Here is a 16,872-nt window from a genome sequence, read left to right as displayed (position 1 = left end):
GTTGTTGTCTTTGATGTGATATTTGAAGTATATTAAAATTCCAGTAAACACACTTGTTAAAAAAAAACAAAGAAAGAAAAAAAAGAAAAGAAAGAACAACAACAAAAAAAAGAAATCCAGACTGACTGATACATGATACTAATTTTAAATTATAAGAGGGGCCTATACTTTTTCTGGTAACACTTTCTTTGATGGTCCATGGGAATATCATGTCCTGAAGTGGGACCTCATTTATAGGTAGATTTCTAGAGAAGTCTGTAACTTGGTAGCCTATTAATTGAAGGGGAAAATAAAGTAGAGTCGGCACGATGAGTTGTGAGTTATCAATTTGTCAATCAACAATAAAATAATCTGCAAATAATATGGATATTATGAGTCATTTTTTAAGCCAAAATGCCAAAAAATACACTGATTTCAGCTCAAATGTGAATTAACTGGTATTCTTGGTTGTCTAAAATAGGTAAATGATGGAATGAAGCAATTCAAATGTATCACCTTAGACAACTTATTTTCTGTTGAAGACCAAACTTTTAATTATTACAATAACATGCAAATGACCTAATAATGAAAATAACTCGTTGTAAACCTGAAATGGAGACAGTGTTCAGTTGGAGTTGTAAAAAACTGGCAAGAAATGTAAGAAATATGACAGTTAAGTTTCCAACCATGGTCATTAAGATTTTAGAAGTTCTTAAAAGTGCTGATTATAAATCTTACCCAACCGTGTAAGTAATAATTTCCTTGTTCTTTCTTAAAACCTCAAATGAATGCGTCATTACATGTACTGTCTCCAAACATTGTCTCTGTGTTCCCTATAATAGGGACCAAATTACACACTTCTTGTTGAAAACTATTAAGAAATTACAGGGCCTGTACAATACAGATTTCTATATTTTCATATCAGTATGAAACATTTAATTTTGAAAAGAACAGAGCTAAATCACAAACGGAAAAATATGTAAATGAGTTAGCCTGAAAGTAAAGTTCAAAATTTAATCAATCAATCAACAAGGCAGACAGATTATCTTCTAAATACCAGTTTATTACTCTGCTGTCCTCACACATGGAAACTCTCTCGTCCAGATTAAAGTGCTTTGCCAGGATAACAGTATTATTTAAGATATAATGAAGGAGTGTCAAACTCATTTTAGTTCATGGACCACACACAGCCCAGTTTGATCTCAGATGTGCTAGACCAATAAAACCATCGCTCAATAACTTGTAAAGAGTTACAAGTACATTCTGTAGACGGTCATCCTTTTACAAAACAGATGAACAGCCTGAGATGTCTCAAGAAAAATAAGTGCAATTTCAACAGTATGTCTCTGTTTTTCCAAATTCAGTCTACTTCTCGCTGTCATTACATGTGCATGTATCCACACATTTCCTGATACAGATTCTTTTGAACTGAAGCAGCTGATTGACGATATTTTGCACAATATTCAATATATTTAAACATGGTCACAGTAAGTATTCATTGTCATATCAGAGAACTGTATCCTGGTCAGGGTGGAAAAGCCTCTGAGGCAGAAATTTACATGAAGTAGTGTTTAACTTGCTCCTGAAACCTGCCACCTCTTAGTCTAGTCATCTAGTGGGCCGGATTGAACCCTTTGGCAGGCCAGTTCTGGCCCACGGGCTGTATGTTTGACACCCCTGATACAATGACGTTCATACTGCACATGAGTCTCTTACTGCCTCACTGTGGAGTGTATGATGGACAAGTAACACTTCAAGCACAAAAGGACTACATGAGTCTCTGTCAGCTGTGACAGAGATGGACACACACACACACATACGTGCACACACACACATTGGAGAGAGCATCTCACACACTCCTTCCCATAAAGGCCTCCTCAGCTCCCATGATGGAGCCTCATCAGTCCCACATACAGAAACCTTACAGGGGCCTCACATTGTCTGAAGGATATCTGATCCAACATATGTGTGTGCATGTGTGTGTGTGTGTGTATGGTGACCAGACGGCGTAATGGACGTGGCTCTCATACATCATTGCTAAGCACCCGCCAGCTCCTCCAGACCCTCTCTGTTCTGCAGCTCTCATCCTCTGAGGGAATGTGGACGGACAGATGAGGCTCTTCCCTTTTCCTTTTTCCGCTCTCACTTCCTTCCTTACATCCCTCTCACATTAATAACAGGACTATTTTAGTATGAACTTTTTAGAGCTCATAAAGCCAGGTTTACACGCCCCTGTGTTACAGTCGGGCTGCAACAAACAAATATATATTTAAGATCAGTTTATCTTGTAATCAAACAACATCTCACAGAGTAAAGTACAATGGAAAGAACTCTGGTAGAATCAGTATTTTATGTTCCACCTTGTGAACTTCAGTGACATCCCGAATTGAGGTGAGTGAGATGAAGAGTGCTAATAAAGTTTGGAAAACCGTCCCGCTGAGTCTTGTGGGAATGTGGATGGGCCGGGGTTCCACGTGGATGCCTCCCACGGGCCCCCACGGTTCATCTAACCCCTAAAGACAACACAAGGAGATGAGCCTTTGAAAGTGGACACTGGGCTCTCGCAGTGTCTGCCAAGGTGGGCCTCAAAGACAGACAGAGAGATCAGAAAGGTTGGTTAAGGCTTGGCTCACACGTTAACAGGCCATGATGAATTATCGCACAGGTCAAAGGGTAAATGTCCCAGTCAGGAAGTGAAAGAGGGCAAATCAGTGGTCATGCACAGTGTCAACATTCACTGTGCAGTCCAGTCTGATTGGATTACAACAATCAGAATTAATTGTGTCGTAGTAATGATTGTGTTTGCAGTGAAACCAGATAAAAGATCAGCGTCTATCCACTCAGACACTGTTGAAAGGGGCAACCGGACACTCCCCAGCTGGAGCCGACACACTGGAATTCCTGACCAGGATGTAGTGAGGTGGGAGCCTGTGGGAACCAGTGAGTGTAACTGGATCACCAGTACAACACCTCAAAGGTTAGACAGTTCCCACTGTCACTTAAAACTGGACGGGATTCACTGACAGCAACTGATGAGGTTAATTCTCTGTGTCCTGAGTGATTTCAGGAAACTTAGGCTGAAGAGCAATATCAAGATTCTGTTGGCACTGCTCAGCAGGAGTGTCTCCAACGTGCTGAAGTCAGTTGTTATGTTGGTATATTCAGACACTCTTCTCTTTTTGCTTATTTAGTGCAGTAGAAACATGTCTGATACACGCCTGCATCAGCTTCCACCATAAAAGAATACAATACAAACTAATGGAAAGTTATGGCTGAGCAGCCTTGCATCACCAGCTGAGCTGCATCCTGAGGACAGGAGTGAAGCAGCATTGTATAACCTGAACCAGTGAAGCACTTAATGTAAGCTCTCGGCTGATAATCCTCTTCTCTTGTCAGACAATCTACACAAACTGATTATATCTGAGTGCTTATAGGCCTTAGAATTTAAAAGGTGTAGACCGAGATCAAGGCTGCAACTAACAGGCATCATTTTCTCGATAAAATGTATAATTTAAATGCCCGAAAATGGTGAAAAATGCACGTTATAATTCACCACAACCCAAGGAGATGTATCTACATTGCTTGTTTTATTCAATCAACAGTCGCCAAACCCAAAGGTGTTCAGTTTACTATCATATATGACAAACAAAAAACATCAAATACTCATCTGACAAGCTGGAACCAGAAAATACTTGGCATTTTTGCATGAAAAATTACTTATTACATACTAGTCAGTGCAACTTTAATTAAGGTACGGCTGCCTATTTCAAATCAACAGAAATGAACATTCAGACAGTGCCTACCTGCCAAAAGCATTCATCCCATGCTAGATTTGCCACAGTTAAAAGACATACACATTATTTTCATGACAAAATCATATTAGATTTTTGAAGTTTCACCAACTTTCGTCAAGTTAAGTTTATTCATTACAGGATAACTTTGGTATTTTTTAACCTAGACCCCATTTTTCCATGTTCCCATGTTTTTGTCTCCAAGTGATTAATGGAACAACACTTTTTTAAACTAGTCCAGTATTGAGCGAAACAGGCCGCAATGCAACGACTCAGAGTACATGCTCACCGTCAATTTACGTCTACTTAAAGTGCTTGTTTTTGCCACTGAAAGGCTCAGATAGTTATTCCAGGTGTCTGACAACATTCTGGAGTGGATCCCTACAGATATAAACATTTTTGGTAAAGAGTAAGATCCATTTTGTTGCACCAAAAACATCCCCGAAATCACTAAAAAGCCACCAGACTCCATTAAAATAAACAGTAATTTTATTATTATAAAACACACTTCATTCAAAGTCGAAAGAAACAAATTAAAACTCACAAAACCCACCCCGATTCATCTTTCCGCTGTTCCAACAATCACCAACTCTGGTTTGGTTGAAATAAACCCTTAATGCACCCAGTTAGATGTGACAATATGCTGACTCTATACATGCTAAAATTACTGTTTATTCAAATGGGATTCTGGTGAGTTTGGTGATAACGATTTTGGGGCTGTTTCTGGTTAAACAGAAAGGATACTACCCTTTACCAAGAAGGCCTACCTCAGCTGGGATCTTTCTATAGATGTTGTCAGACACTTAAAATAATAATCTGAGCCTGCCAGTGACAAAAACAAGCACTTTTAGTGGACGTACACTGACGGTGCGAATATGCCCCAGGTGGTTACACTGCAGCCTGTTTTGCTGCTGCTGCCGGCTGCAGCGGTCTCACTCAATACTGGACCAGTTTCAAAAACTGTCCCATTAATAACTTAGACACAAAAACATGGGAAATGTCGAAAAATACCTAGGGTAAATGTGTGCAGATCCGTGAAAGTGTCTGTATATCAGTGTCTATGTGCAGATGCTGCAGCACAGTGACCTCCTGCTCTGCCTGCTGTGCTTTAATTTGCTCTCCCTCAGTCCTTTCCTTCCCAGAGGGCTCGTCTGAACTGGTGTGCCACGCTGAAAACTTTCCTCTCTGACGAGCAAGTTCACTGACAGACAGGCCCCCATTAGCTGCAGCTTTGATTCCCTGACTGGGTGATTAGTTGAGCAGGAGGTAGAGGGGGGGTTCGGAGACAGATAGAGACTTCTAGAGACAAGAGGATGGAGACATTTATTCTTTGTCCGCTGGCTCTCTGTACACGCACACACACACACATTTCTGCGCAGTTTAAAAGAGCATTCCTCAGGGTCTGACCTCCTCTGGCTCTCATTAGCGGCTTTAATACGGACAGACAGGCATACAACAGTCCTCTCTCTCTGTCTCACACACTCAGAGGCATGAGTAAACCCTGATACCTCTAACCTTTACCCTCAACCACCGCCGAGCCTGTGCACCCACCCTCTGGCCTCCACATGCCCAACAAGGACAGGCCTATGGTTCAGAAGAGAAGGTCCACAGTCAAGAGCGAGGCAACTTAGGGAAAGGGAGGAGCTTCCTGGACAAACGCACACACTTATCCGCACTCGTGACACAAACAAGAATATCCAAAGGCATAACTTCCTTTAAATGACCCATGGTTGATCACCCCCACCTTCTTGAAGTTACTGACACCTGGTCAAATGGAGCATTTCTAGATTGAGAAACCTTCCGCTAACGTCTTCTGTTTTGCTTCTGAAGTGTGTGTTTATGAGCTGCCCCGTACCAGCAGCATCCTTCTGTTGCTCAGCTCCATTTGTCACATCAGTCATCTGTCGTACATCTTATTTTCTGCTTGCTTGAAACCAGCATCAGCCTTGGATTGTGTCCAGTCTTCCCACTTGCACAGAATTATTCTAACATGATGGCATAATTTTCAAAAGGCAACAGCGTGACAATATGTAAAATAGTAGCTGCTGTGTGTTGAGATGGCCGCTGTTGAGTTTCACTTGTCAGAGACCATTTTAATTAAGACTGATGTAGTGGGAGTGTGTCGTGGGCGGGTATGCGTAGGGGGACTGAAGGACTGTCAAACATACCCATCCACACATACATGCACAAACAAAGACACATAGCGCAACCGTTCCCAGAAAATTCTCACCATGACACTCCATAACAATCATCCAGGTTTTCCACCCACGCACACCTTTCCTGGAATTTCCAAGACAATAGAAGGACAAAAAAGTACTCATCTCCCCTTCTGCTCTGACTCACCTGTATCATTTGATAGGGAGGCTTAACTCAATGTTGTGGGATTAGAAGTCTTTTTGTCGTAAAATGGACCTGCACACGCTAAGTGCTTCCCATGAAAGCCATTAATGAATACGAGACCGCTCACACACACACATATTTACTGTAAAAGTTCCATTCACTGCGGCAGGATTTGACGTTACTGTAACAGAGTGAGTCCAAGGATCACAGTAGAACACCTGCCGAGACTTCTCTCGTAAGCTCTCGATTATAAGCTGATAGCAGCTGATTTCACGAGTCAGAGGTACAAAAACAGTCAACCCTGACATCATGTTACTTCATGTATTCAAACACCACATCCAATCAGCTGTGAGACTTTCCCCTAAACCTTCTACGAAGCTGATATTAAGGGAAAACATGCATCAGGGATGTTATTTTGGAGAAGTTTAGGAAAAACTACCAAGAACGAAGTGACTGAAACAGACTATCGGACAGGAATGCATATAATCTAATCTCGTCCCAATCAACTGACTTCCTGCTGCTTATCTGCTCTGTGTGCATCAAAGTCAGACAGAGATGCAGATAGAGTTACAGTGAAGTGGCTCACACCCGAACAACTGGAACAGGCGTCCAGAAGCCAAATGTTAAATTTGACCCGCAGCTGTGCGTGCTCAGCCTTTAAAAAAGCTTTTAAAAGCTACTGTGATCACATGAGACACCAACCAGCCTGTGCTTACATCTCGTCTGAAGCACATACTCAAAAGTGAAAGCGCAGTGGCCTTCAAAAAAAAAAAAAAAAAAAAAAAGAAGTAGTCAGGGACCCTGCATGCCAAGCACGGGGGGCTATTTAGATGTCAAGAGGTGTGTGTGATGGTAATGGGGCAGATGAGAGAGGAGGGCTGAAGCAGGCCCCTTTGCTTTGAGGATCCTCCATCGCCGCCAAGACCTGTCCAACTCCACCACTCCCACCCCACCCTAAAACCGAGGAACAGACGAGATCAAAGAGGTCTTGCTTTTGTGCGCACATGCCTGTGTATGCACTTGTGTTTGTCTGTTATGCTTTTCAAGGGCGTTGGATTCGACAAGCAACCAGACAGCAGCTCTCTACAGCAGAATTCACAAGCTAAATACGGTTTGAAGACTAAAAAAGCCACGCCAGAAGATGGTTGGTTTCAGACAATGTCGACAACAAGCCAGAGAGAGAAATCTACCTCTATTTGGCAGGTTGCTGGTGTTGACTTGCGACCAGAAATAGAAGACGTAAGGAGATTGTTCGCAGGGAAAAATAACAAAAAATAAATAGTGTACAAGCAATCCCCTGCTGGTGCTACTGTCTTTCTGACACTAAGCAGTTCACCTGGGCAGGTGCAGCCAGATGTGTGAGTTCACCGGTCGACCTCACACCTCAGGCAACGCTGAGGCTGCCAGGCTGGTGCGGTTAAGGAGATTACTATAACCTGCCTTGTTGGCACGTTCAAACACACATTTAAAGAAATTGAAATCAAAATAGCTACAAAACAAACATGCGCATAATGCAACTGCCAAGCCAGAGATTATTCATACATGCAGAGCCACAAACACACACACACACGCGCGCGCGAGGTCAAAAAGAGGGGAGAAAAGCGTTTTAAAATAATCAACGGTGTGTCTGAGCTGTCACTCAAGACACCCTCACTTCCTGCTCCTGGTGACATGGGAGCCACATCAAAGATGAGGCTGACAGGGGAAGTCCCACCAGGGCACTGCTAGACTGTCTGGGACAGCCTGAGGGGATGTTTGCGGGTGGTTGAAGTGTGCATATGCGTGTGTGTGTGTGTGTGTGTGTGTGTGTGTGTGTGTGTGTGTGATAGAGAGATAGAAAAACATGCTGTACAATGGGTGAACGGGAACAACAAGGCATTTGTATGTCTAAGTGTACAGTTTGGGTAAATATACACATGGTTAACATGTGATTTGACAGTAAACTGGTCATTCTTCAACTTTTTTTGTTATTTTTAGATAACAAAATGCACAATATATATATATATATATATATATATATATATATATATATTTATTTATTTTTTTTAAGTTTGTACATTCAAAGCTGTTTGGAAATGACAGCCCATAAACATATTTCTGATTTAACACCATGGGGCTAACCTGTCCTACAGCCATGTGCTCTCCTGTCACATGACTCCATGAAATAAAATTTTGTACAATGTGGTTCCCATATTTCCAGTGTTAAACCAAAAGTCAAGGGAGTTATTTTAACAACTATGTAGTGTGCTGGTATGTGTAGTAGCATGCTACAGTATATGTCACATGACATTACATTATGTTAACAACTGTATTTTAAGCCAAGCCATGATGTTTTTTTTCTGAACCTTACCACCTGCTTTTGTTGCCTAAACTTAAGGAAATAAATGTAAAACAAAGTGTTTTAAGTACATTGTAAGTTCATTTTGAAAAAGACTGTATGCATGTAATGGGTAGAAACTGCACATTTCCTGTGAAAATTGAAATTGAAAATGTGAAAGTGTATTTTGAAAGACATACTACATGTAAAGACATAAAATACGTATATCTCTCACAACACATGACACATTTAATTAAAATGAGCATTTATGTTTCAATTGTATTTGGAATTAACATTAGATCAATATTAAATTCAAAGTTAAGCAGGGTTAAATGCCCAAAATCTGGCCCAGGGGAAATGTAAATATAGTAAAAACCACACATCAAAGGATATTTTAATATAATAAAAATAATGACTCATATATCATTGCATTTTTGTATGCCCCTTTTGGTTTCAAGTGAGTGTGACACAAATAAAAAACAAGATGTATTTTCATTTTTCCTATTTCCTAAATCCCGTTCATTGAAGAATCACCCGAACACAACTTCTCCTCTGGTCTAATCTGGCCTTTGTACAACTGTAACAGTAGAGTCCATTTTCCATCAATACTGGGAGAACTCTGCTACTGTATTTAATGTGGAGTCTGAAACCAGATATCAGACCAGCCCTGTCTCACCGACCTGTCGCACATTCCTGGTCCACCTGCATGCGGAGGACTAAGGCTGAGGTTGCTTCAAAGCAGCCCTCGATGCTCATATAGTATACAATAGCACACACACACACGGACTCATACACACTCACACAATGCCATTCTTTACATCTGTCTCTGATTACCCGAGGACCGACGCCTGTGTCAGCCTTTCGACCCCATCCTGTCACCTTTGTCAAAAAGGCAACACACACAAACACACTCCAGGGCACGTCTGTGGTGCATTGTTTGAATCATGGATCAAGACGAATGATATTTCGCCTTCCTTCACAACTTTTCTAACAAACACACACACACACACACACACACACACACACACACACCAGTTAACTTACACCTGCTTGGGCTACTTATTCACAAGCGCAAACATCAGTGTACATTTCCGTCTAAACATTAACCAAACAAAGGCACCGCAGAATGAAGCGGAATAAATAAGCTGCCAAGACAAGAAGCCAGGGCCACCACAGTAGCTACGGTTTTACTAATACTTGTCATGGATCCAAGCTTAGAATCATTAACATTCCCCTAAACAAGGGCGAGGGTACATCTGGATATCCCATGCGCTCACACATGCACACACACACAAACACATACATACTAAGAGGGAACTCAATACTGTCCCTTTTCTACGGGCTAAACTCTGCGCTTTGGATGACGGAGACACCTGATCTACATTCCAGCCCAATTCCCCTGGCAATGTGTGAGTGCATGTTTGTGTCTACCTGAGCTTGAGTGGTGGTTTTATATATCTCAGCATGCTTTCATAATAACAAGATAGAGAAATGCTAAATGGTGATATGTGTCTAAAAGTTATAAATGAGTAATCACAGTGGGACAGTGTAAACAGTTGACATCAGTGATGGGTGTGGCAGGGCAGCGTTTGCTCTAGAGCCTCTGAGGTGAAGAAGCTGTAGAGGAAATTGTAATATCTACCAAACCACAACAGCATCTCGAGGCAATATCACCCAAGTCAAAGAAAATTAATGAAGGAGGCATTCAACAGGAGTTATGAGCCTGGCAGCGTTTGTAGTTGTCTTTGTGGTTCAGAGGTGCTCGAGTCCTGACGCATAAAACTCATCAATTAAAATGTTTCATTTTCCCCATCTGCTGGATGCATAATGACGCCTGGTATCCTATTTGGCTCAGACAAATCAGGGCAAAAAGGCACAAATCAAAGCATCAGAGTGACCTGAAGTTCCACTCTACCAAATCATTAATATGTATGAGAGCATTAACAGGACAAGGAGACTCATTTTAACATCATGCAAACGCCATCAAACTCAATCTGCATTCCCAGCTTGTGCCTTCATGTAAGAAATCTCATTTCTCTCCCGAACTCAGACTGACCCCAAGACTGATGCTATGAAAAGAGTGAATGATAATGTCAAACAGTATTGATGTTAATATGATTATATTAACAGGAGGAAAGGCCACTACAAAACAGCACCCTAGGACCTGATAGGAACAGTTTCTTGCTGCATAAAATCCATCACGAAGTTTATGTTTTAAGTCCTTACTAAGTTCTTAGTAAATGTTAGCAAGTAATTACTATATTAGCTGAGTGTGCTAAGTAATGTGTGATAACTACTAGATAACTACAAGCTATTACTTAAGCAATATCACACGAGAGGGAGTGATGTTGTACTGTATATCGTCACGGCTGTGATTCGGTCACATCACGACCTTTTATACAACAGTTCAACAACAGCTTAAACAGCAATGCTGAGTAAGGAAATGTTAACAAAAGGTGATAAAATAAATTATTTAAGTATGTTATTTAGCTCCACAAAAAAAAAAAAAAAAAACAGTTCCCCCAGTCTGTTGCCAGGCAACGCAGCACACACGCCAGGAACTCACAAGCTAGCCTACTTTGTATTTACATTGATCTGCAGCTGTGTAACTTCGTCCAGTTCGGCTGATGAAACGTTGGCAAACCTGGATGTTGGCACGGCCGGATTCAGCTTCCACTCCCTCATCCTCATCAGTACCTCATCAGATGATCATTGATAATTCCTGACTGGGTTCGCTTAATTTTTGCTCCTCTCCAGTTTGTCGAGGTCGGCTGATGTTACACAAACACATCTGGAGGTCTGCACAGAAGAGTCCTGGCTTTCCTTTTCCTCGTCCTCTCCTGACGACCACTCATAATTTAATTCAAATGTAATTTTGGGGAAAATATCCATCTTCTTGGCGTAACGCTATAGTGCCCGTTTGCGTCAATGTAGCAAGTGTGACAGTTGGTTAATTAACGGTTGTATAACACCTGTGAGCGGAGTGATTTTACTGTTACATGTCCCAGTGATGTTATACTCTATATCAGCACTCACGGAATACCTCTCGTCCGATCAAATTACTCAGTCGGAACTAACTGTTGTATAATACTTGCTAACATTTATGAAGCTCTTAACAAAAGTTAGCAAGTTGTTGCATCGCTCAGTCTACTCAGTAACATGTGTTTAATACTAGCTAACTACTAGTTATTTCTACTAGCTAACATTTACTAAATTCTTAGTAAATGCAACTAGTAGCTCCTAAGTTAACTACGTCAACTAACAAATGTGTGGTTACTACTTGCTAACTTCTAGTTATTACCTGTTAGCTAGTAGGTGCTTTGTTAGCTGAGTCTACTAAGTAATGTATGGTAACTACTGGATAATTACTAGCTTACATTTACAAAGTTCTCAAAAAATGTTAGCAAGTAGTTACTATGCTCAGTATTCTAAGTAATGTATGGTAACTACTAACTACTAGCTGTTACTACTAGCTAACATTTACTAAGTTTTAAGTAAATGTTAGCTAGTAGGTACTACGTTAGCTGAGTCTACTAAGTAATGTGTGGTAACTGCTAACCACTTGCTGTTACTTTCTGTTTATAATGATGTCATGAGCATATGTTTTGTAATTCAAGGTACCAGTATGTTATTTTTCTGAAATGTATATTAAAATCTTCCCAGTTGACATCATAAACATGATTTTGAATTGTCAGGTTGCAACTTGTCGACCATATTTTACAATTTAAGGTGCCTCACCTACTGACGGGGCCCTCCTGTGGTGCAGGGGACACTCCAGGGTGCCCTGTTGAGTTCGGCCAAACATGGCGGAGTAGACAGCGATCTGCATACCCCGTTTGCAGCTCAGCCTCATCCTCTCCTCCTCACAGACCACCTTACTCTTATACTCGTCTGGAGATAGAGGGACAGAGAGGATACAGATGTGTTAGCAATAATAAAAAAGAAAAACCAAAAGACCAGTTTGATAACCAAAAGAACTGTATACAATATCAAGAATATCCTTAAGCTGTTAATCAAACATCTGTAGAGCAGCTTTTAATGAGCGAAGAAATCAGAGGACAGACAAAAGGCTTCATTCTGTGTGAACAGGCAGAAACAGAGCCAGAGTTGCTCAGTGGACATGTAGAGCCATGCAGAGGCATTCCTCACACACATCCAGCCACAGTGACCTGTGACAGCCAGAGCAGCTCCACTGGCCAGCAAATAAAAACACAACAGCCGCCGTTCCTACATCCATGAGGGGAGTGGAACAGGAATGCAGAAAGAAGAGAGAGGAAGAAAGCAGATAAAAGGGGCAGGACCTGCTTCGTTATATCTCCTGGTGATGGATTCACTCTTGTTCGCTCTCGCTCCCTCCCTTTCTCGTTCACTTCCTCTCTCCTCCATCCACCTCTCCTTTCAGAGGCAGTGACACCTGCCCGTTGCACCTCACTAACACCCCATGCGGCCTTTCTCTCTTCCCCCGAGAAGTCATTGGTTAAGTGACAGTGAACAAAGAGCTGTTGATTGGCCCCGGGGTCCGGTGAAGAAAGAAAAAGTGGGGAGGGCAAGGGGATCAGTGGATTAATGCCCACTTCTGGTCACTCTAGTGTGAACTGCTGCACAGCTCAGTGCAGCTCGGCTCAGCACTGCACTGAGCCGTGAATTGAGACTAGAATCTGGGTGGGATTATTGCACTGTTGTGGCTCCCCTCTGGAGTGATACTCTTAGCTTCCTGGCTCACAGTGAGAGGGAAGGAGTGGGATAAAGGGAGAGGCACGCACAGAGTTTTTTCTTTTTCTTTAAATGGAGCAGGGAAGGCTGGGAGGTAAACTGAAATAGCACTGCCAATTTTAAAAGATACAGTTGGCAAACTGTATCTTAAATATCAAATGCAATGAATGAAGTTTTGCCTGCACTGAAAAAACCTGATATAACTTATTCCTCCATTGTTTTCCCACAAAAACACATCAATGAGCCGCACTGTTGCACTGAGTGACATGTTCCTTAATTTCGACAAACAGGGGCACTGTGGTTTTTGAGTCAACTCCACATACAACATCCTGATGCTGTAAATACTTACTAGTGCACCCAATGTGTATTTATCCACAGCTGAAAATAGTCCCCAGCAAATACACTGTTTACTCCAGTTTGAGTTACATTTGTTAAAAACTACAGTGCCCAGCTGTTTCAAGAAATTACTTGGCCTTTTGAAACCCTTATATTTGTGACCCATTGTTTAAGATTTACCACTTCAGGAGGAACCAATAGGTTAAGAGCTAAGTGTAACAGGCGGAGAGAGAAAGTCCGAAAGTATTGAGGCAGACTAACACATTGTTGATTTGGTCTCTTCATAGGATTTGTTGACAATAAGAAAAATATATATCTTGCAATGACCTGGTTCTGTATGCAACATTCAGAGAATTAATATGGCATCAAACAACTTGCTATGTAAAGACATAGTGGAGTAATGTCATCCTAAACAGAGAACCAAGTCAAACTGCTTCCATGAGTGTTGAAATCCGAGCTTCTCTGTTGTTTGTTGTGGTAGAGGGTCCAGCTGCTTCTGCATGTTTGTGCATATGAGTCCCTGTGTGTATCCCATTGGCCAGGTAATTGTTGCTGCCCTGCACTGTGCTGACCCTTCTCTATATCCCACTCCCGGACGCAGACTGGCTAATCATAACGTAACAACAGGCCCGCTCAGACCAGGGTCAGACAAAAACACAGCTGTGCTCCATTGACTCTAATGCAGTCATTTCAGATTTCCCTCATTTTCAGGCTGGTTTTGTGGATTTGGAGCTAAATGTTGTGCCTGGGGCACGTCGTGTATTAATGATACTCCTTACCTGGAGAGATTGGAAAAAGATATACGTTTCTTCCCTGTTCCAAAACCAAAATCAAACCCTGAAAAGTGTAGGGTTAGCTAGCTAGCTACTGAAGATATAGCCTACTGAATGTGTACACATGCTGCTTTTGCTTTTTAATGATTATAACAGTGAATAAAGACCGATCCTGCTGTATAGGAACCAGCGAAGGGAAGCAGGGAAACTTTGCTAATATTCAACCAGCTCTGTGTCATCACATTGTGCGCAGATGAATGTTGTTTGGCTTCCCCTGGAGATCCCTGCCTCTCCAGCAGCAGAGGTCCCGGTGCTGGCAGCAACACGGGGGTGAAGCCAAACACCATTCATCTGCACACACTGCGATGCCACACAGCTGGTTCAATATCAGCAAAGTTTCCCTTTATATTCATTGTCTTGTGTGGCGATCAGCAGTGATGTGGTGGTTCACTTTTACACTGTGATCTGTAGCCTATAGTTCGGCTTTAGCTTCTAACTATCTTTGTCTTTTTAACCTGTTGTTGCTGCTGAGTCAGTTTGACATCCTGGATATATCCTTCAAACACAGACTGTAGACCCCTCTGTCTGCTTCTCTCTGGAATCACTCTTTCATTTTTCCAAAATTATGATGATATTTCTTCAGGGAGTGCAGTTAGTTACAGTGTGGGCTCCATGCTTACTGCAACAGCTTGTGAGACCATCACAAGGGACGGGGCTTTGCAAAAGGTCAATTCTGGCTCAAACTCTGAATCATAGATATGCTCTGAATGTTGCATTCAGTTCCTTTAAAACAGCTTAGTGTGACACACTCAAATGAGGAGAAACATTCAGAGGATAAATATATATTTTGACATAAAATCCATTTAAAGACACGTTTAGAATCAGACAAATCAAACTTGACATTAATCATAGCTTTCTCATGCTGCTCTGCCTCACTGCTTTTCGCTGAGAATACTGATGTTTTTTTCAGTAGATTTTTCCCATTGAGGGGCATGATGTAAAATCTGCAAATACTCTGTTACATGTACACTTTAAATATAAATTATATTTCAGTTAAAATCATGGCTACTTCTAGAGTACATATACATCATATGGAAATGAACAATGTCAGTGGAAGCAGACAAGTCATGTGGCCATGATTAGTTGAAAGCAAAGCAACACTTCTCAGGTTAATCAGTTAAAAAAAAAAGCTCTCTGACACTTCACCTGTATACTATGTAACCAGAATGTGGACATGAATTTCCTTTGACAGTTAATGTTGTCGTATATTTTGTCTCAAGTGCAAATACACTGACCCTACCCCTGTTGTATTTCTGACTAAATGTGGAGGTGTGTGAGAAAAGAGAAAACTGTCCCAGCACAGAGAGGGACAGAAATGTGTCACTTTCAAGATACAAGACGATGAGGGACTTACTAGGTCTGCATTTGTACCAGACAATGAGGTATTTACTGCTGCCAGGACACTGGTCTGTCCCAAACACGCGGCTGTTGACAAGGACTTGACAGCTCCTTCTGTCTTGGCACTCGTCCAGCATTTTCTAAAGAGGGAAAGAGTGACAGAGAGCGGGAGAAGACCAAAGAGAGGTTTAGAGGGAGAACAATAAGCCAACGATGGTGAGACCAGCAGTGGGCAAAACCTAAAACCACTTCAAACAGGCTGCGTATGGCCATGGGAATACGGAGGAGAGGAGCAGGGAAAGAGAAAGCTCCAGTCCACTCATTTCCTGGCATCCTTTTGCTTCTCTGGTTTCATCATCTTTGGCCGGCTGTAGCCCAGGTGAGCACATTCCAGCACAATACCTTCTCTGGTACTGAAATCCCACTCACTAGAGGAATGACTCAATGGATTCTGTTCAGAGCCTTCCCCGAATTTAACATGAAAGGAGACGCATCTGCTATAATAGATCATGGAATGCATAGGCAGAAATAAAGGATGTCTATGTGTTTCCCCCAAAGATGCACCAAATACACCTGCATGGGATTTCTTGACAATAAATTTTTTTAGAAAAAGGCGACCTAATGTTTCAGATAACATTCACCAGGGATACATAGATCTCTGAATCACATATCATTAAATGCTTATCTTTACATCCCGCAAGGCCACACACTGACTACAATTACATACCCTACTCCAAAAAAGTTAAAATTCCTACTAAGCTTTGCATCATGATAGGACTTTTTTAATTTTCCACCTGTGGCGGCCTTGTTCCAATGTGCGAAAGCAGCCTTCCTTTTTCATTTCTCCAGCTACCTTCTGTAGAGAGGTCAGCGTTGCGAATTTGCTCACATCCAAAAACCTGTTGATATCCAATTCTTTCATGATGTTTAACAGTAGGTTTGATCCAAAAACTAGAAACCAGAAATGTGGGCTTTTCTTTTGGACATGCATTTCTACACCAGCTTTGCAAACTGCTGACTAGTTGGTTTGTGTACAAAAAATCCATGACAACGTACAGAGCTCACTGTAAACAGACAAGAGGCTGCATGTTGCAAACTGCAATAAAACCCCCAATTGAGGCTGAATGCTGTGTATACATGTCCAAAGAATGCTCCATACACCTGAATAATATTGGCCTATCAGAAATGTCTTAATCCAAAAAAGCCATCAGAATATCCAGACAGA

At 41.7% G+C, this 16,872-nt stretch overlaps 1 protein-coding gene across 2 annotated transcripts in view; it reads right to left on the bottom strand.

Moving 5' to 3' along the window:
* The window catches only part of LOC125897209 (protein eva-1 homolog A), a 112,181-nt gene that overhangs the window by 60,608 nt on the left and 34,701 nt on the right, over positions 1 to 16,872 (bottom strand). For both annotated transcript variants that reach the window (XM_049590350.1, XM_049590352.1), the window contains exons 3-4: positions 15,664 to 15,787; positions 12,166 to 12,318 (exon numbers count right to left, since the gene is read on the bottom strand). In XM_049590350.1, coding sequence (XP_049446307.1) covers positions 12,166 to 12,318; positions 15,664 to 15,787 — 277 coding nt within the window. The remainder of the gene's footprint in view (positions 1 to 12,165; positions 12,319 to 15,663; positions 15,788 to 16,872) is intronic.

Source organism: Epinephelus fuscoguttatus, linkage group LG11 (assembly GCF_011397635.1).
Source record: "Epinephelus fuscoguttatus linkage group LG11, E.fuscoguttatus.final_Chr_v1".
In the NCBI taxonomy this organism is placed as follows: domain Eukaryota; kingdom Metazoa; phylum Chordata; class Actinopteri; order Perciformes; family Serranidae; genus Epinephelus; species Epinephelus fuscoguttatus.
This window is presented reverse-complemented; position numbering and strand designations above follow the sequence as displayed.